The sequence below is a fragment of the Engystomops pustulosus genome, chromosome 6, assembly GCF_040894005.1.
Source record: "Engystomops pustulosus chromosome 6, aEngPut4.maternal, whole genome shotgun sequence".
Taxonomy (NCBI): domain Eukaryota; kingdom Metazoa; phylum Chordata; class Amphibia; order Anura; family Leptodactylidae; genus Engystomops; species Engystomops pustulosus.
Window position 1 is genome coordinate 131,713,076 of NC_092416.1, and position 21,162 is coordinate 131,734,237.

Consider the following 21,162-nt stretch of genomic DNA (forward strand, 5'->3'; position numbering starts at 1 on the left):
GAGCAGTATAGTTGTGAAAATGCAAAAATTAATCTCTTTATTGCTCATTAGTCCCTTCTTGTTCCTCGTATGACCTGTGTATGCGCCATTGTTCTGTACAATAGTCTGATTGTAGACTATATTGTTATATGGGCCAAGGCTGGGTAAAAGTGGCCTGCAGGTGTGCGGCTACTTCATCTTATCAGCTACAGCCATATCTACAGTAATAAAACATCCTATTTGTCAGGTCCTAGATATTCACATAATTTCCTCATATTTCCCTGATAATTTGGCATGTAAATTCTAACGGCAACAATTGTTTTTTTTTTAAATTTCTTATAATTCTTTGTAAAATTTCAATTGAAACATTTTTGGTCCTTTTATTTTAATTTTCTTAAAGCTATGTTTAATTTTATAACTTTAATTTTGCAACTTGTTTTCACCATTATGCTGGCTGCCACTGCCACTCTGCTGTCAATCATGTGACCCAAGGCTCAGCTCTAACTGCTCAATTGTCACTCTCCGTCACTCTCATTATAAAGACTTCAGGTCAATGATTCACTTGAAAGTAGACAGGACTCTAGTACAGTTACTGCATAGTGGATGGGTGTTCTGCTTCCAGTTCCATTCACTGTATACTGTCGTTCCTATGCTGGAGGAAACTAAGAACAATTGATTTGTGGCGGTGTTGGGTCAGACCCCGACTGATCTGATATAACCTATTCCTAAGGGTGGGATACAACAGGTTCCCTAATTTAAGAGCAAGAAGTGCAGAGAGCACGTGTGTAGTGTAGTGTGTAGTGCAGAAAAGCCATAACTACTATGATATTTATAGTTAAAAGTATCATTAATTCTTATTAATTAATTGAAAATTATCCTCATATTAATATAATATAAAAAAATCCTTTTTTTGTATAGAAAAGCAATTTAATTTAGATTGTTCACATACCTACTGCACCTGTACCGACTAGATCTAAATTCTCTTATTTATAGGTACAGCCCGTTAATACCCCATAAATACAATTTTATTTTGTTCACTGCATAGATCCGGAAGTTAGAACACATACACCACCAGATCCAAGCCATGTACATAATTACAGCACAAAAACAAAATTGTCTACATCAATACTTCAGTAAAACCAGGAAACATGAGTTACAAAAATTCTCTGTGCAAATCGTAACAGCGCCCCCAGTAGTTTATACGAACAGTGCCCCAATAGACAGTAGTAACAATTCTTTAAGTATCCAAAAGTAACAGTTCTCCTAGTAGCCAGTAGTACAAGTCAGAACTAATAATGCACTCAGAAACAGTGCCTTCAGAATTTTAATAACCAGCTCCTGTGGGTCAATCGAATGCCACCCGTGCCTATATCTTTATTATGCATATTCTTGGAAAACTACTTCAAAGGGTTATAGCTATGCCCTTTCGAGGAGTGCACCTACCAAAAGGCGAGGTGAGGCAATCGCCTCGGGGAGCGCTTCCTGGTGCATGCGTAGAACTGCATCTGGCAGGCCAGTATTGAAAGCAGCCAGGACGTGAGTATGCACAGCACAGTCACTAATGATGGATCTTTATATAGGCGGTATGGATGGGTGCCCAGGGCCTTCGGCTTCCCAGAAGCCCACGTCCTCCCATATCTGGGCCTTAAATGAAGATTGTGAGTAAAAATAAAAGTCACCATACTCCCCTTCAGCTTCTTCTTCCCGCGGCTCCATCTTCTCCTCTTCCGGCCCGCGTGCATCACTATGACGTGTGGGGATCGCAGAGAAAAGAAGCCGAAGGTAATTATAGAATTTTTTTTTCAAGGAGCTCTTATGTGGACATTTCATTAAAGGGGGCATATGCTGCGTAAATTTAATTAAAGAGGGCATCTGCTGTGATCATTTCATTAGAGGGGGCATCTGTAGTGGCCATTTCATTAAAGGGTGGCTCTACTGTGGCCATTTCTGTAAAGTGGGGCTCTGCTGTGGCCATTTCTGTAAAGGGGGTCTCTGCTGTGGCCATTTCTGTAAAGGGGGTCTCTGCTGTGGCCATTTCTGGTGGCCATTTCTGTAAAGGGGGTCTCTGCTGTGGACATTTCTGTAAAGGGGGTCTCTGCTGTGGCCATTTCCTTAAAGGGGGGCTCTGTTGTGGACATTTTATTAAAGGGGGGTTCTGCTGTGGATATTTCTGTAAAGGGGGGCTCTGCTGTGGCCATTTTATCAAACGGGGGCCAGTATGGACTGAGGTGGCTGTTGGGTGGAGGAGATTAGGCCTGGGTGCCTGAGGTTGGTTTTGGGACTTAGTCCTGTCAACAGTCCAGGGCCCATGGGACACTTAATCTGCCACTGACAGTCAAACAAGCCTGTATCTGTCTATGTGGTGTTATGAATATAAGTGTATCACCATGTGTATGCAGCACTGTGTTTATGTGTACAGAAATAATGTTCTGTTAGTGTCTATACAAAAACGTATGTGTGTCTTAAAATGTCAAAGCCCATGCACACAAACGTATGGGGGATATATAGACAGCCACATATACGTCCCCCATAGTTGTCTATGGTGCATCGGCTACATCTGTCTTCCTCAGCCCTAATACAACTGTCCACCTCAACTCTTCTACCTCTGTCTACCATGGATAGCTATAGCAGAGCTGAGATGGGAATATGTAGCAGAGATGAGGTTTCAAATAAACCTATAACATCATGTTACCATGCATGTACACCAAGTGACAGAACCGGGGGAGGGGTGCACTCAAATTATAAACACACTGGCCCACACTAAACATTAAACTAGCTATTAGTTTTTTGTCTGACTTGCACTGAAAAGAACAAGCAAACTGCTCACAAATGTATTTATAAAGTGTTTGCCCCAGTTTTGTGTTGTGACTGCACTGTGTCCACCACACAACAAAATTCTGCACCGAAACGAGGGTTTCTGAATCAGGTGCCCATTCAGACTCTGTGCCACATTTATCATAGCGACTTGACAGAACTGTATTGTTAAAAGTGCATCAAAAAAAGTTGGTGCACACTTCCCAAGCAGTACAGCGTGTACTTGTATTCAATAATCTGCACTACTGTTAATAAATGTGGGACAAAATCCCTGCATCCAAAATTCTCAATCTGTAAAAATGTAAAAGAACAGTCAACGTTGTAATAGAAAAAAAAGTCTGCTTTGTCGGCACTTTGTCACTCACTGATAAAAATGTATGTTCCTCTTAATTGTATCAATAAAAAAATTAGTTCATCTCACAAAAAAATACATCTTGCATAGCTCCGGAAGCTCAGATTAGAAATATTGGGGCAGAGGACAACAGACAGTAGGATTAGGAATCTCATATCTGCTTCATGCCATTTACTTCCCCTGTGTGGTCTGCAGCATGAAGTGAGATCTGTGGCCTCTGAAAACCCACTGGGATAAATGTATGGATATGTATATTTGATGTTTATATGGTGTATGTGTGTGTATATGGTGTGTATATAGTGTATGTATGTGTATATATGGTTTATATCTGTATATGCTGTATGTTTGTGTATATGTGATCTGTGTATATGCTGTATGTGTGTAAATGGTGAAAGTGGTGTATATACTGCATGTGTGTGTTTACTTACTGGATGTATGTACATGGTATTGTATGTGTGTACATGCTGTATGTGTGTTTATATGGTATGTATGTACTGTATGTATGTGTGTTTATGCTGTATGTATGAATGCATTAGACAGAGGTATACGCACATGCACCATATATACTCTACATGCATGTACCTGGAGTGAATATGATGCAAATATACCATTAATGAATATATGACACACATAAATATATACCAGAATAAATAGTCTTCTACATAAATATGTATCTACAGGAAATATGCCACCCATAAATATAAAGCAGCAATAAATGTACTTTACAACAGGGCTGTCAATAGGCAACCTTGTCTCTCATGGGTAACATTTATATTTCCTTAGGTTTAGAACATCATGATGCCTTCTCCCAGCTATTATTTACATCTCCTGAAAACTACTGCCGAGATTTCTGTCACTCCTTGAAACACATCTCCATACTTCACTATTAAAATACCACAGTCACTTACAGTTTAGTATCCATTGAATAACAACTAGGCCCCCACAGTTGCCCTTAAAACATAACTCTGAAGTTATCTGGTCAAAAATTTTTTAGTACAGTTGAAGAGTGCCTTTGACAACAACTCAAAAGCTACATATATCATTCTGGTGGCTTCTTCCTAGCCTTAGATCTAGCCTTGTATATCAGCTCTACTTATAAAATCATTTTCAGCTTCTTCTGAAGTAGGCAGGCTAGGGCCGGATTAAGCTTGGTGGAGGCCCCTGGGCGCAAAATATGGTGGAGGCCCCCATTGAATGTAGTACAGACAGGGAACAACAATCGCTATATACCGCCCCCCAGCAATCACTATATACAGCCCTCAGTAATCACTATATACAGCTCCCCCAGCAATCACTGTATACAGCCCCCCAGCAATCACTGTATACAGCTCCCCAGCAATCACTGTATACAGCCCCCCCAGCAATCACTATATACAGCCCCCCCAGCAAAAACTATATACAGCTCACCCAGCAATCACAGTATACAGCTCCCCCAGCAATCACTGTATACAGCTCCCCCAGAAATCACTGTATACAGTTCCACCAGCAATCAATGTATACAGCTCCACCTGCAATAACTGTATACAGCTCCACCAGCAATAACTGTATACAGCTACCCCAGCAACCACTGTATACAGCTCCCCCCCAGCAATCACTATATACAGCTCCCCAGCAATCACTATATACAGCTCCCCCAGAAATCACTATATACAGCTCCCCCAGCAATCACTATATACAGCTCCCCCAGCAATCACTATATACAGCTCCCCCCCAGCAATCACTATGTACAGCTGCCCCAGCAATCACTATATACAGCTCCCCCAGCAATCACTATATACAGCTCCCCCAGCAATCACTGTATACAGCTCCCCCAGCAATCACTGTATACAGATCCCCCAGCAATCACTATATACAGATCCCCCAGCAATCACTATATACAGCTCCCCCAGCAATAACTATATACAGCTCCCCCCCAGCAATCACTATATACAGCCCCCCCCATCAATCACTATATACAGCTCCCCCAGTAATCACTGTATACAGCTCCACCAACAATCACTATATACAGCTCCCCCAGCAATCACTGTATACAGCTCCCACAGTAATCACTGTACACATCTCCCCAGCAATCACTGTATACAGCTCCACCAGCAACCACTATATACAGTTCCTCCAGCAATCACTATATACAGCTCCCCCATTAATCACTACATACAGCTCCCCAGCAATCACTATATACAGCTCCCCCAGCAATCACTATATACAGCTCCCCCAGCAATCACTATATACAGCTCCCCCCCCAGCAATCACTTAATACAGCTCCCCCAGTAATCACTATATACAGCTCCCCCAGCAATCAGTGTATACAGCTCCCCCAGCAATCACTATATACAGCTCCGCCAGCAATCACTATATACAGCTCCCCCCCAGCAATCACTATATACAGCCCCCCCAGCAATCACTGTATACAGCTCCCCCAGCAATCATTATATACAGCTCCCCCAGTAATCACTATATACAGCTCCCCCAGCAATCACTACATACAGCTCCCCCAGCAATCACTACATACAGCTCCCCCAGCAATCACTATATACAGCTCCCCCAGCAATCACTATATACAGCTCCTATAATAACTATATACATCCCTATAATAACTACATACACCCCCTATAATACCTACATACAGACCCCTATGACAACTACATACAGACCCCTATAATAACTACATACAGTCCCCCTATAATAACTACATACAGCCCCTTATAATAACTACATAAAGTCCCCTATGATAACTACATACAGCCACCCATAATAACAATATACACCCTTAAAATAACTATATAGAGTCCCTTATAACTAAATACAGACCCCTATAACTACATAGAGACCCTGTATAATTATTTACAGTCCCTCTATAACTAGATAAAGTCCCCATATAAATATATACATTCCCCCTATAAGAACTAGATAAAGTCCCCATATAAATATATACATTCCCCCTACAACAACTATATAGTCCCCCTATAACAACTATATACACCCCCTCTAGCAACTATATACACCCTCCTAACAACTATATACACGCCCTCTAACAACTATATACACCTCCCTCTATAATAACTATATGCAGATTGCTATTATTGCTATATACCCCCACCCATAATAAATATATACAATCCCCCAAAAATAACTATACACAGACCTAGATAAAATACTGAAATTGTTCTTACCTTCCATCGTTCCCATGATGCGCGCCATCCTCATCCTCCCTCGTGGTGTGGGGTGGATGTAAACAAAGATGGCGGCGCCCTGCTACAGGCCACGCCGTGAGTCGCGGCACGGTGATGTCACACTCTGCGCCGCCATCTTTATTTACATTCAATCGTCTATGGCAGAGCAGGGAACTTATTGTTCCGTCGCTCTACCATAGACCAAAGGCGGGAAGACACATCGGCGGGATTCCGGCACGAATACATTGTTGGCGATTCGGGCGGTCATGTGACTGCACGAATTGCCCCAATTCGGTGGGAGCCCATTTAAAGGCAAAGTGGTGGGGGCCCCGGGGCTCGTGCCTCGGGAGCCCCCCCCCTATGATCCGGCCGTGAGGCAGGCTCTTCTTGGTTGTTAGCTAAGGGCATTGAGGCCAGAGCAGAATCCAGAATCGATTCTCTCCAGAGCAACAGCTGCATTAAGGTAATTAATGTATATTGGAAAAATGTTAGTTTTCAGCTATTGCAGCTATAGGAAAATCTATATGAACTTTACAGTTACACTTTAATAATACATACTCTTCACAAATGACCACTTACATAAACCAAACAATACATTAACCACTCACTACATTATAGTTTATACTATATTCCTTGAACACTGTATTAGTGCCCCCTAATAAATAAATTTGACCCATTAAATTATTACTTTATACAGCAGATTCTTATTAATATGTAGAGTTATCTCATATCTCAGTTGTTGTAATGGTAAGACTATATCCCACAACAGTTCTGGACTTTGGGGTCTGTTCCACTGTTCTCAGCAGTGAGAATTGTATCTCAAATGAAATGGCGAATAAGCGAGCGGTCATCTTCCTATTCCACTATTCAACCAGTGTGGGAGTCAGTAACACCAAGACCAGGAGGCATGGTGGGATAAAGTCATCCGGCCTTCCAGATTCAGAGTTGCTTAAAGCAGCAACAAAGCAGATTGGAACCAGAGGTGAGAAAGCAGAGTTGAATGGCAGATTTATTTATTTACCACTATCATTTTCACCACTAAACTACCAGGTGGGGTATGAAATATTCTTTTCAGAATTCCCTTTTTTCTGTTATACATTGCCTGTTTACCTACAAAAGTCACAAAATAATATGTTGTCTGAGGTGAGTCACGTTGAGAGGTTGGAGGAATAGTGTCAGTCGTTACCAGGGCTGGGATGAGGCCCTTAGTTGCCCTTGGCCAACAAGTAAATATGCCAAACCCCTCACATAAAATTGCAGCAAAAACGCAATGGAATCATGGCCGGTGAAAAGAACAAACTAGTGCCCTCCCCTCATTTAAATCTTGCAGGTGCTGTAAATTACATATAAGAAAGAAATTGCACATATAAATGTATAACTGAAAGTAATACGGCAGACATATAAGCAGAGGTCGCAATAACACTTCTACAAGCGAGGATGCTTTACTCCCCCAAAAAACCCTTGATGATTTTTTTTTTTGAACTACTGGCTGCTGGCACTCGCTGCTATTGTGCTGTGTGTGTATGATGTATGGTATGTATATATTGTATATGTATGATGCCTTTATACTGTATGTATGTCCATATGGGCACATCCAGATATATCTGGCGGGTGTTTGTGCCGCGTTTTATTTCTACAACAGGTACCGCGTGTAAAAAGTCATTGGCTGAAGCAAGTGCATCATGTGTATAAGAGTGTATTGAATGTATCTCACACTGACCACATATATAATTATAAGGACTAAAAAACATAAAAGCTTTAATGACCCTTCTCATCCAGCCCTTCCTCAGATTTAGCTCATTAGATTTAGTTAGGTAAACCCTAACCATGATAATAATAATTAATGTGCATATGTGTATTTACATATGTATGCATAAATTATTTACAGATGAAGCATTGGTTAGCATGACCGGCTTAACCCTTTAACCAGACGTGATAACGCGATCTGCAGTGTAAGTCACTACAGAGAACCTCCCATTTTCTGTGATATCTACACTTGCAGTCATGTTAACCAATGCTGCAACTGTACATATATAGTGTGGGTACTAGCTTGGTAGAAGCGGTAAAATTAGTCCAGAATCGCAGTCAGAGACAGTGACACAAGAGCTTTGGCTACAAACAGGGCTTTGCCTGGCTTTAATAGCAGAAAACAAATAAGAAATAAAACATAAAGCCTTAACTTCAGGCTAAAATAAACACCTGCTCGGCTGAACTCTAACTAACACAGAGTCTTCCCTGACTACTCGGGGGGCGTACTACCAGCCACCCGAAACAAAAACAAAACGTGGGTTTTGCCTCACGTGACACACACAGTCCGTATTAGGCTCGCAGGCCTCAGTGCAGGAGAATAGAGTCAGGTTCTGCCTCTCCACATGTTTCCTCCTTGTGAAGCACAGAGTGCAATCCTTTTAAAGCTCTAGTTGGAGCTGAGCTCCAACACCTGGGTTTCCTGAAACAACCAGGAAAACCAGTGCTGGACAGGAAGGGAATGACTAGCCCCACTACCAGCCTGCCAGTCATTCCAAAAATCCAGGCCCGAAAATAGGATTTACCAGATCCTTTAGCAAGCTATGTCTTGCTAAGGACATCAAGTCTCCCTGGATCTTCTACATCTCACTCAGCTTTCCCTGGGTGAGATGTACACCCCCTGTCCCCTAGAAGACATATGAGAGAAATCTAGGGGAAATATAGCGATTTCCCTCCACCTTACCAGTCACTATCTCACATACCCTCCCCCTTTGTTCGAACCTGTCGGGGCGGACACACTTAGCCACCAAGCAATGTGTTCTGGACAGAGCATCTGCATTTCCCTGCAGTTTGCCTGACCTGTGCTCAACTGAAAACTTAAAGTTTTGTAAAGTGAGAAACCATCTTGTGACCCTTGCATTCCTCTCTTTAGCCTGGCTCATCCACGTAAGAGGGGAATGATCTGTCACCAACCTGAAGTGTCGACCCAATAAGTAATACCGCAGGGATTCCATTTAATTGCCAAACACTCACGTTCAACAATGCTATAACTTCTCTCTGCCGGTGTAAGCTTCCTGCTTAGATACGTTACCGGGTGCTCTTCTCCCCTAACCTCCTGTGAAAGGACTGCACCTAACCCTACATCAGAGGCGTCCGTTTGCACGACAAACATTTTTTTAAAGTCAGGAGTTATTAGGACTGGCTGTCTACAAAGGGCAGTTTTTAATTCCTGAAATGAACTTTCAGCCTCTGGGTTCCACTTGACCATGACCGAATTACTCCCCTTGGTAAGGTCGGTTAAGGGTGCTGCAATACTTGCAAAGTTTAGTATGAATCTGCGGTAATAACCCAGAATTCCCAGAAAAGCTCTTACCTGTTTTTTGTTTAAGGGTCGGGGCCAGTTTTGGATAGCCTCTACTTTATTTACTTGGGGTTTTATCACACCTCTACCAATGACATAGCCCAAGTAACGTGCCTCCTCAAGTGACTTTCCCAGTCCTCACTAAAAATGATAATATCGTCAAGATAAGCCGAGGCATATCTACGATGTGGCTTAAGGACAACGTCCATTAACCTTTGAAAAGTTGCTGGGGCCCCATGCAACCCAAAAGGCAAACAAACATACTGGAAAAGACCCTCTGGGATGACAAATGCAGTTTTCTCCTTTGCCCTGTCAGTAAGCGGTACCTGCCAGTACCCTTTGGTTAGGTCAAGGGTGGAAAAATATCTAGCATGACCAAGTCTCTCGATTAGTTCGTCCACCCTTGGCATTGGATAGGCATCAAACTTTGATACCTCATTTAATTTTCTGAAGTCATTACAGAAACGCAGCGTACCATCTGGTTTAGGAATCAGGACAATGGGGCTTGACCACTCACTATTTGATTCCTCAACAACCCCTAGGTCCAACATCTTTTTGACTTCTTCCGAAATGGCCTGTCTACGAGCTTCAGGTACTCTGTATGGTTTTAGGTGAACTCGTACCTGTGGTTCGGTGACAATGTCATGTTTTATCAGCGAGGTACGGCCTGGCGTCTCTGAGAACACATCAGCGTTTCGCAAGATGAACTCTCTAGTTTCCTGCGTCTGAGCCTTGGACAGGGACTCGGATATACGAACCTCGGGTATGCCGTTACCATGAGAGTTTACCTCTACTGCAAGGACCTGCGGAGTAACTTCACAAGGCCAACTTACAGCTGACAAATTTTCTCTGTCCTTCCAGGGTTTTAGTAAATTTACATGGTACAACTGTTCTGGCTTCCTCTTCCCTGGCTGATATACTTTGTAGTTCACCTCTCCTACTTTCTCCAAAACTTCATACGGCCCTTGCCACTTAGCCAGGAACTTACTTTCTATGGTTGGTACCAAAACTAAAACGCGATCACCAGGGTTAAAAGTTCTGACCTTAGCCGACCTGTTATATACCCGCCTTTGGGCCTCTTGAGCCTGCTCTAGGTGAGCTTTAACTATAGGCATTATTGCACCGATCCTGTCTTGCATAAGACTAATGTGCTCTATTACACTTCTGTAGGGTGTATGTTCCTGTTCCCAGGTTTCCTTGGCAATGTCAAGGAGGCCGCGGGGGTGCCTACCATACACCAGCTCAAATGGGGAAAACCCAGTGGAGGATTGCGGTACTTCACGAACTGCAAACATTAGATAGGGTAACAGGCAATCCCAATCCTTACCGTCCTTACAAACCACCCTTTTTAACATGCCCTTCAGGGTCTTGTTGAATCTCTCAACCAGGCCATCCGTCTGCGGATGATATACAGATGTACGCAAGTGTTTAATTTTCAAGAGCCTACACAACTCTTTAGTTACCTTAGACATGAAGGGGGTTCCCTGGTCTGTAAGGATCTCTTTAGGGATACCTGTACGGGAGAACATGTGAAATAGTTCCTTGGCTATTAGCTTAGAGGAAGTATTTCTTATTGGCACAGCCTCGGGATAACATGTGGCATAGTCTACAACAACAAGGATATACTGATGTCCTCTAGCTGATTTTACCAGGGGACCAACCAGATCCATTGCCACTCTCTCAAATGGTACCTCTATAATGGGTAAGGGTACCAAAGGACTCCTGAAATGTGACACCGGAGTGGTTAGTTGACACTCTGGACAGGTCTCACAATACCTTTGTACTTCAACAACAACCCCTGGCCAGAAGAAGCGCTGCAAAATACGCTCACGGGTTTTTTCACATCCCAAATGTCCGCCTAGCACGTGCTTGTGAGCCAGATCCAGCACCACCCTGCGGAACGGTTGGGGTACTACCAGCTGTTCAACAATTTCCCCACATACATTGTCTACCCGATATAGCAGTTCCCGATCAATCGCCATGTGGGGAAATACCTTCTCAGCCCCTGGGTATTGTGGTACACCATTTATTACCTTCACATTTTCCCTGGCTTTTAACAATGTGGGATCTCTTAGCTGAGCGGTCCCAAAATTATCCCGGGACACCTCCAACTCAGGCATATCAGGAGCTTCCTCCTGTTCCTCAGTTTCACCAGCTAGTACCGCTAGGGGAAAATTCTCGGTTTCATTATTGGTCACCCCTACCGCTGGAACCTCACTGTCAGGGTCAAAGGGTTCAGGGCTAACCACGGAACTTACATTGTCAACTGATACATTTTTATGTCGCCACAAGTCCCAGAAAAGGGGAAAGTCTCTTCCCAATATCACACTGTGCATTAGTGACTTGACCACAGCCACACTGTGGGAAGCTGCACCACAGGGAGTTTCAAACATGACCACGGCTGTAGGGTAATATCTGGTCTCTCCATGAATGCAAAGTACCCCAACAGTTTGTCCGCTGCACAATCCAGGGTCTATCAGAGAGCCATGTACCAGGGTCACTAAGCTCCCAGAGTCCAACAGTGCATTCACAGAGCAGCCTCCTATTTTCACAGCACACATTTGAGGCTCTGCCTCAGTCTCTGCAGAGTAAACAGGTCTTGCAAACAGAGACACGGGCCCTGCGGTGTTGCAGTCCATGGGCTCGGTCGTGAGGGGACAAGTAGCCATCACATGTCCGGGTTCTCGGCAGCGCCAACAACGTATGCTGCCCCCGTCACCACTTTGAGACCCTTGTCTGGTTCTTAAGGGCTCACTAGACCTACTTGACCCAGCTGCTTGTTCCCCCTCTGAGCAACCTCCCCTGTAGACATTTCTCACCCCTTTAACAGTAGGTAGAGTCTTACCAGTTGACCTGGATAACTTGCTGTCCCTGGGGTTGGCACGTCCGGGAGATGTTTGGAGTAGCTCCTCTGTTGCACTGTATCTTTCTACGAGACTCACGAGTTCATCAGCCGTCGTAGGTCCTCCTTGTCCGACCCAGCGCTGGATCCTAGAAGGAAGGGATCTGATGAATTTGTCCAGGACCACCTTCTCTATTATCTGGCCTGGTGTGGCTTCCTCCGGCTGCAGCCACTTCTTTACAAGGTGTATGAGATCATGCATCTGTGACCGTGGTGGCAGTGTCTCAGAGAAAGACCAACTGTGCACACGCCCTGCACGCACATGCATGTTCACTCCAAGTCGTGCAAGGATCTCACCCTTAAGCTTTATGTAGTTCTTAGCGTCCTGCTCACTCAAGTCATAGTAAGCTTTTTGTGGCTCACCTGTTAGCAAAGGTGCTACCACATCTGCCCACTGGTCGGCTGGCAGCTTTTCACGCTCTGCCACTCTCTCAAAGACCATAAGGTACGCTTCCACGTCATCTGTGGCGGTCATCTTTTTTAGAGAGGCATGTACTGTGGCCCTTAGAGAAGTAGACACTCCTTGGGTCTCGTGCACACCAGAGCTCGTTCTGCTGGACGACAGTGTCTCACCAAGCAAGGCCATTTTCTCCACCAGGAGGCGATTCATCTCGTCTTGCTTGGCCTGGGCTTGTTGCTGCCTTTCCTCAGCCTGGGCAAAAGCTCGCTGTTGCTGCATAATCATTTGCTGCTGCTGTAGGATGGCTTGTCCAAACTGCTTAACAAAGTCCTCCATCATACTGGACCCTCTCGCAGCTTTAATCCAGGAGGGAAAAAAAAAAAAATACGTGTATGTCTCTTTAAGACTGCGTTACTATACCCGCATCCTCCACCATATGTGGGTACTAGCTTGGTAGAAGCGGTAAAATTAGTCCAGAATCGCAGTCAGAGACAGTGACACAAGAGCTTTGGCTACAAACAGGGCTTTGCCTGGCTTTAATAGCAGAAAACAAATAAGAAATAAAACATAAAGCCTTAACTTCAGGCTAAAATAAACAACTGCTCGGCTGAACTCTAACTAACACAGAGTCTTCCCTGACTACTCGGGGGGCGTACTACCAGCCACCCGAAACAAAAACAAAACGTGGGTTTTGCCTCACGTGACACACACAGTCCGTATTAGGCTCGCAGGCCTCAGTGCAGGAGAATAGAGTCAGGTTCTGCCTCTCCACATGTTTCCTCCTTGTGAAGCACAGAGTGCAATCCTTTTAAAGCTCTAGTTGGAGCTGAGCTCCAACACCTGGGTTTCCTGAAACAACCAGGAAAACCAGTGCTGGACAGGAAGGGAATGACTAGCCCCACTACCAGCCTGCCAGTCATTCCAAAAATCCAGGCCCGAAAATAGGATTTACCAGATCCTTTAGCAAGCTATGTCTTGCTAAGGACATCAAGTCTCCCTGGATCTTCTACATCTCACTCAGCTTTCCCTGGGTGAGATGTACACCCCCTGTCCCCTAGAAGACATATGAGAGAAATCTAGGGGAAATATAGCGATTTCCCTCCACCTTACCAGTCACTATCTCACAATAGTTATGCAGTTTTTTTAACTGACTGCAGGTGGCGATGTGATTTAGTATAAGGCACTGGCTGTGTATGTCAGTAGTCAGCAGAAGACTAGAAGAAGCCTGAATTGGGCACTAGAAAAAGGGTCTTTATTATTATGGGCTGTGACCAGTATGACTTCAAGTTCAAGGCCCTAGAGTAAAATCTAAAATTTGTTAAAGAGCGAGGGACTTTCTGGAGCAAGATACAAATGCAACCACATATATGAAGAAGCGACCTGTCTTATACATAGGATTCCTTAGCTGACTTTTCTTGAAGGTGTCTTGTAGGACCATTGCTGAGGCCAAATAGTATTAAAATATGTAGAGTTGAGCGTATCCAAAGTTTTCTTATCCGATTGTTTACGATTATTGGATTTTATGGGGAGTTTATTTCTCACTGTCACAGGTAGAGGGCAGTAGGGAACCGGAGCATAATGGACATTTTCTTCTTGTTCCCAGTACTGCACAATGAACATTCAATAGAACTGGGTAGCAATTGCTTTAAACAGATGAATTACCAGAATTAATGGTGAGGAGGAAAGTGGACATCATCAATCTTATTTTTACCGTAAATTGGTGTTGTCAAACGCCACCTCATCAAAATAATCAAATTCATTTAACTTTTTAAATAAGAAGCAAATTAGATAAAAAGTTAAAAGGTGATGTACCCCACTAAAGTTTAATAGCAATGTTGTGCATTAGGTGGATAGAGGGTATAAAAATGTTGAACTTAACCCCTTCCCGCTGATGCCCTTTTTCGCATTTGGTATTCATTTTTCCCTCCCCACCTTCAAAAATCTATAACTTTTTTATTCGGTAGCACCGAATGCAATATGCAGCAAAGCCTTACCGGCTATGGAGAGGGCTCAACCCATGAGCCCTCCCCATGCACCCGCAACCGGCATGTGACGGAGTACTACGTCACATGTCGCTAAGGGTTTAAAATCAGATTACTGGGGAGAATAAAAACGAGAATGTTGAAGGATGCTAGAGAGGGTGTTACATTTTGAATTGAGAAATGAGATATCTATTTCATATTCCATGCCGGGTACTGGGAAGTGGAAATAAAATTCAACATGCAGTAAAATTGGCAAGAAATTTGCACCATTTTTTTGTGAGCTCTGTTTTTACATCTTTCACTGTACATTCCAAATGGCATCTCTAATATATACTGTGGTTCATCACAATCACAAGGATACCAAATTTATATAGGTTTTATTAGGTTTAGATTTAAAAAAAATAAAACCTTTCGTATAAAAAAAAATCTACATTTTGCAATAATCTGACTCCAATAACTTTTTCATACTTAGAAGTACGGAGTTGGCTAAGGTTTCATTTTTCATTTCCGGGACGAGCTGACGTTTTCATTGCTACTATTTGATCACTTTATAACGGCAAAAAATGTTGATTCGGACATTTGGGCGCCTTTTTCCCTTAAGGGGTTCGCCGCCATAAAAAACTGTTTTTATGTTTTTATAGATTGAGAATTTTGGGATGCGGTGATACTTAATATGTTGTGTTCTTTAACTTTTTCCAAAATTTTTTTTAATTATATATTGTTTTATGTGTGTTACAACATTTTTTGCGTATTTTTCCTTTTTTTATTTTTACATTAATAGCATAAGAACTAGTGATCATGTGATAACCATGTATTGCAGTGCATTAGAAGTGTCAACTTATTCACTTGCAGGTTCTGGATCGAGCAAGTTCTGCCTCAGACAGACCCGGGGACCTTTATTAGGGAGGACGAAGGAGGGAGCCCCCTCCCTCAGCATATACATAGATCCCGTGGTCACAGCATTGACCGCAGGATCTAAGGGGTTAAAGAGGCTGGATCTGAACTCATTCCGATTCAGACTGTTAGAGCAGGGGCATATGATAGCCGTGTAACTGGTCTTCCATGCACGGGGGACTCGAGAAGAACTTGGGTTAGGCTGACAGAAAAACCCGTCTGCCTAGCCCAAAGTCCCTTAGGGACCGTTGCAGAAACCCGTATGGGTGGTCACATTGTCCATACCACAAACAGCCTAAATATTGGATTGATTCTCCTATTACAAACATATATAGAATAAGCATAGAATAATCATCTGTATTTATAGAATAATTATAATAATCTTTATTTATAAAGCTGCATCATATTTGTAGCGCTTTATAAATCATAGGAGGGGACATAAACAAAAAAAAACAAGATATTACAGACTATAAACCGTCATATGGAAGAGCAAGATGTCTATGAGGATGAAGGGAGTGACACAAGAGGTATAAGAGCTCCCTGGTGTCCCAGATTCAGGTCTTTCCAGGTCTGTCCCATTATCACTTTGATGATGTCACCAGTTTACAGTCAGTGACACTGCATTTCTCATAAACTAGAGATAGCGTTGTGGCAGAGTACTGATTACACACAGATGACAAATTCACAGCTGACAGTATTGCCACATCTGGTACCAAACATCATTCAACTTTTCATGACCATAACTTATCACTGCAAAATTTGTCATCTGGGTGTCTTCTGCTTATTCAACATATCTCTATACTGCAACCTTGAAAATACTACAGCCACTGTGCAGCGGCAGTGTATAGTGTCTCCTAGAAAATAACTATGTCTCAGACTGTGCTCGTAAATAATATATACCCTTGACAATACCATGGACCTGCATATAAAACATACACAGTAACTCCCTTAATATACGTATAATGAAGATATACTATGCGAACTGAATAAAGGAATTATAGTTACCCCCTGATTAAATACAGGCAGTCGCCGCGTTACATACAAGATAGGGTCCGTAGGTTTGTTCTTAAGTTGAATTTCCATGTAAGTCGAAACTGTATATTTCATAATGGTAGATTCATAATGGTAAGTCGGGTGTGCTTAAATACTAAAATAAAATTTTTAACATGTTAGGTTATGTTCCAGGATTATTAAATTACAGATTAGGGCAGAGGAAGGAAGGAGGCATCTACTGTCAGATCTACTGCTGATGGTAGGTTCTTCATGGCAGGTCTCCTTTAAAGCCTGAGCTGCAACACCACATCCAACCTGCGTATAGGAGTGGCGTTTTTTCTCATCTTAGAGAACCTCTTTAATGAAAATAACTTCATCACATCCCTCATATCTGGGGACCAATATTTGTCCAGACATTTTATTGCACAAAATATTTGCCGGGCTGAATGTATAGACACTTTACTATTTGCAAACTGATTTATTTCACCTCAAATCTCAAAAAAAGTGGGTAATGCATTATAGAAGTTCTGTCACACTTTAACCTGACTAATCCCCTTGCCCTGTCTCTGAGTTCACCTGATGGCTCCTTGGATAAATAATGAACTAGCTGAAAATATATAACAGAAGGTTTGCTGAGTGATAACATTTTCAGTCTCTTTTAACCATTATCCCCCTTAAGCTGGTTGTGACGCACTGCTGTTTGTCTTAGAGATGTAGGTTGTAAATCCCAAGTTGTTGAGACCTGGCCTGAGGTTCTTCAAAGGATTCGGCGAGGAATCAATACTTCTTTCTAACAAATAGTGGTGGCCGCAGTTAAGTGAACAGGTACATAACACCCTCCAGGCTGTATACATGTCACCTTCACACAATGGAAGCTGCCTTCTTATAAAACAACCCTATTCTTCACACACTAAAGTCATGGCTACTGAATAGGGGACCGATATTGGGCAAATTGATTGTCATAGAAAATTCCACCATAAAAGAATAACATGGCTGCTCTCCCTCACATATCTTTATGTAAATTGTGTGATATTGTAATAGGGGTTGGCCACTTTACCTCATGTCTTTTGTAATGTGTGTGTAAGTGTGGGCGGCAGGATATTAGGTAATTTACCAATATACATCTATTAATAGTTCTGTTCCAATAAAGATAAGACTTCTGTATATTACATAATTAGCCAGAAATATCTGTCCATAAATTGGCTGCAGATTGGGGGTCATGTGATCTCTAATTGTCAATGAACAATTGTCCCACCAGGACCTTAATCTTATATTAAGTAATATTATAATAAGGTCCTGGCAGGGCAATTGTTCATGGACAGATAGAAATCACATGACCTTTCATCTGCAGTTGAAACTGTGTTGGCTAGCTGATGCAACATATGTCCTATGCAGGCTGGATACTTTTAAAGATGGATCTTGAATAAAGTTGAATGACAAGTTTTTATTGTAACCTCAACATGTTTGGTGTTGGATTTGTATTTGTTTAGCTACTGTGCACAAAAACTGCTAAAACAATGGGACTCCCAGAGGTCAGGTACACAAAGTCAGTGGGTCATATGCTATGATGGAAACAATCTTTTCAGAAGCTGAAAAATAATTTATATTAAATAGTGTCCTTTTTTTTTTAATATTGGTGCTGGCAGTGCAATGGTTAATGGGGGACTGTGTAACGCTACTTCAATAAATCTTGTTATTAGTCGAATTAAAGGATTATTCTTACAGTGCAGAAACACGGTTCATTGTTCGTGCTGAGTGAGGGAATTTCTGGGTAAGAACCACACGGCTGTATTTGCCTGCTGCAGACCTCTTCTGGTGAGATGATATCCTCCATGCTGTCTCCAGGTACAAAGTAACATTTCCTTAAAATCCGATCTGTTCTTCCTTTATTTCCAATATGAACTTAATCCGCAGCATACACATCATACTTGGTGCCCGTGAGGTGCTAGAAAGTGGTATGCAGTATGACGCTCCACATTGCTATAGGTTGTACCAATGTACACAATAACAAGATGCAAAATATATGTATATACCGTATATTCCGGCGTATAAGACGACCCCCCTACTTTCCTGTTTAAAATATAGAGTTCAAGATATATTCGCCGTATAAGACTACCCCTTTTCCAACGCATACAAAACACAGGTAAAAATTTAAAAAAAAACAGATTTGAATTTAACATGGTCCTTTTTTTAATGTAAATTCTTATGACATGCAGGTATATAGCAGGAAAACTGTCGCTCATAAACATAAGGCATACAACAACAACATTATCATCGTCCATTTTACTGTAAATGTTACCATACTGTACCTTAAATTTTTATTTTATTAAATATTCCATGCCATGTACTCGGAAGCGGGAAAAAAATTCCAAATGCAATGAAAATGGTGAAAAAAATGCATTTGCGCCATTTTCTCGTGGGCTTGGATATTACGTCTTTCACTGAGCGCCCCAAATGACATGTCTACTTTATTCTTTGGGTCGGTACGATTAAGGGGATACCAAATTTGTATAGGTTTTATAATGTTTTCATACATTTACAAAAATGAAAACCTCCTGTACAAAAATTATTTTTTTGATTTTGCCAACTTCTGGCGCTAATTACTTTTTATACTTTGGTGTACAGAGCTGTGGGTGGTGTCATTTTTTGCGAAATTTGATAATATTTTCAATTATATCATTTTTAGGACTGTACGACTTTTTGATCACTTTTTATATATTTTTTTATATTTTTCAAAATGGCAAAAAAGTGCCATTTTTTTATTTGGGCGCTATTTTCCGTTACAGGGTTAAACGCATTGAAAAACCTTTATCATATTTTGATAAATCGGGCATTTTCGGACGCGTTGATACCTAATGTGTTTATGATTTTTACTGTTTATTTATATTTATGTCAATTCTAGGGAAAGGGGGTGATTTGAAATTTTAGGTTTTTTTATTATTATTTTTTTTTTTACTTTTTTTTTTTTTATTTATACTATTTTTCAGACTCCCTAGGGTACTTTAACCCTAGGTTGTCTGATCGATCCTACCATATACTGCCATACTACAGTATGGCAGTATATGGGGATTTTCCTCCTCATTCATTACAATGTGCTATCAGCACATTGTAATGAAGGGGTTAAAACGAAATAGCCTCGGGCCTTCGGAAGACCTGAGGCTACCATGGAGACGGATCGCCGCCCCCGATGATGTCACGGGGAGCGGCGATCCCAGGTAAGATGGCGGCACCCATGCGCCGCTATCTTTTTGAGGCTGCCGGCAGCTTTGCCGGCAGCCCACGCTGTGAAAACACCCGTGATCGGTGCTAGCACCGATCGCGGGTGTTACCGGTAAGCCTTTGCTGCAATATGCAGAAAAGACTTACCGGCTATGGAGAGGGCTCAGCCCGTGAGCCCTCTCCATGCACCGGGACCCGACCGCCGCCGTGAATACACGGCGGGTGGTCGGGAATACCGGCGTATAAGACAACCCCAGAGAAGACAGAAGATTTTTCTGTCTTCGAAAGTCGTCTTATACGCCGGACTATACGGTATATATATATATATATATATATATATATATATATATATATATATATATATATAAGCCCATTTCATTTGTCTCTACAAATAATTTTCTGCCTAGGTTTTCTATAACAATTAAGAAACATTAAGCAAAATGGGAAGTGTTTTTTTTTTAAAATGAAACTGTAATTTTATTGCTGCAGGTCTATATTTCCCTGAATCCTCACTCGAAATACAAGTATTGTTGAATAGAGTAGTAGAGGATTTCCTGATGGATCACAGCTCAGACATAATGATGATTCCTAAAGGTTCAGAGGAGGACCACCCTATTTGCTCCTAACGCTTGCGCCAGGACTTTATACCCAAGATTAGAGGTGAAGAATAAATAAGAATAGATGGGTACCACAGGCTACCCCGCATTATTTAGGGGGTCTCATTCGCATTGTTTATTAGTTTAGGGGATTTGATATAGAATCTACAGTTTCATTGTAGTCTAGTACTACATTTAATAAAGGGGTTTCCAGAATATTTATACCCTGTCTGTAGGGTAGGTCATCAATATCAGATCAGTGGGGGTCCGATACTTGGGACCCCTACCAATCAGTGATGGATTCTGGTCTGGGTCTGTATTTGATGTGAGATGTTTGTCCTACTTGTATTTCAACAGTCGGGGGCCATATCCATATAATTAGGGGGTGAATTTTTGTGTTTTGGTAACCTTCTATAGGCTCTGTGGTTTTGTCATGATGGGAGCGATAACTACACTAACAAAGGAGGTTGTTGTCTGAAACTATAGACTTCATGGAAGAATCAAGATTAGTAGATTTTGCTTCTAGAAAAAGT

At 42.1% G+C, this 21,162-nt stretch overlaps 1 protein-coding gene and 1 long non-coding RNA gene across 3 annotated transcripts in view; one reads left to right on the top strand and one right to left on the bottom strand.

The window, feature by feature from the left end:
• Positions 1–21,162, bottom strand: part of LOC140064300 (uncharacterized) — a 39,077-nt gene that overhangs the window by 7,771 nt on the left and 10,144 nt on the right. The window lies entirely within an intron of this gene.
• HNF4A (hepatocyte nuclear factor 4 alpha) overlaps positions 1–21,162 on the top strand; it is a 79,608-nt gene that overhangs the window by 6,355 nt on the left and 52,091 nt on the right. Inside the window, exon 1 of one of the 2 annotated variants that reach the window (XM_072111045.1) lies at positions 18,556–18,659. The exons of the other annotated variant lie outside the window; for it this stretch is intronic. Coding sequence (XP_071967146.1) covers positions 18,635–18,659 — 25 coding nt within the window. The 5' untranslated portion in view covers positions 18,556–18,634. Of the gene's footprint in view, positions 1–18,555; positions 18,660–21,162 lie in introns of those variants that run through there. 2 annotated transcript variants of the gene reach the window in all.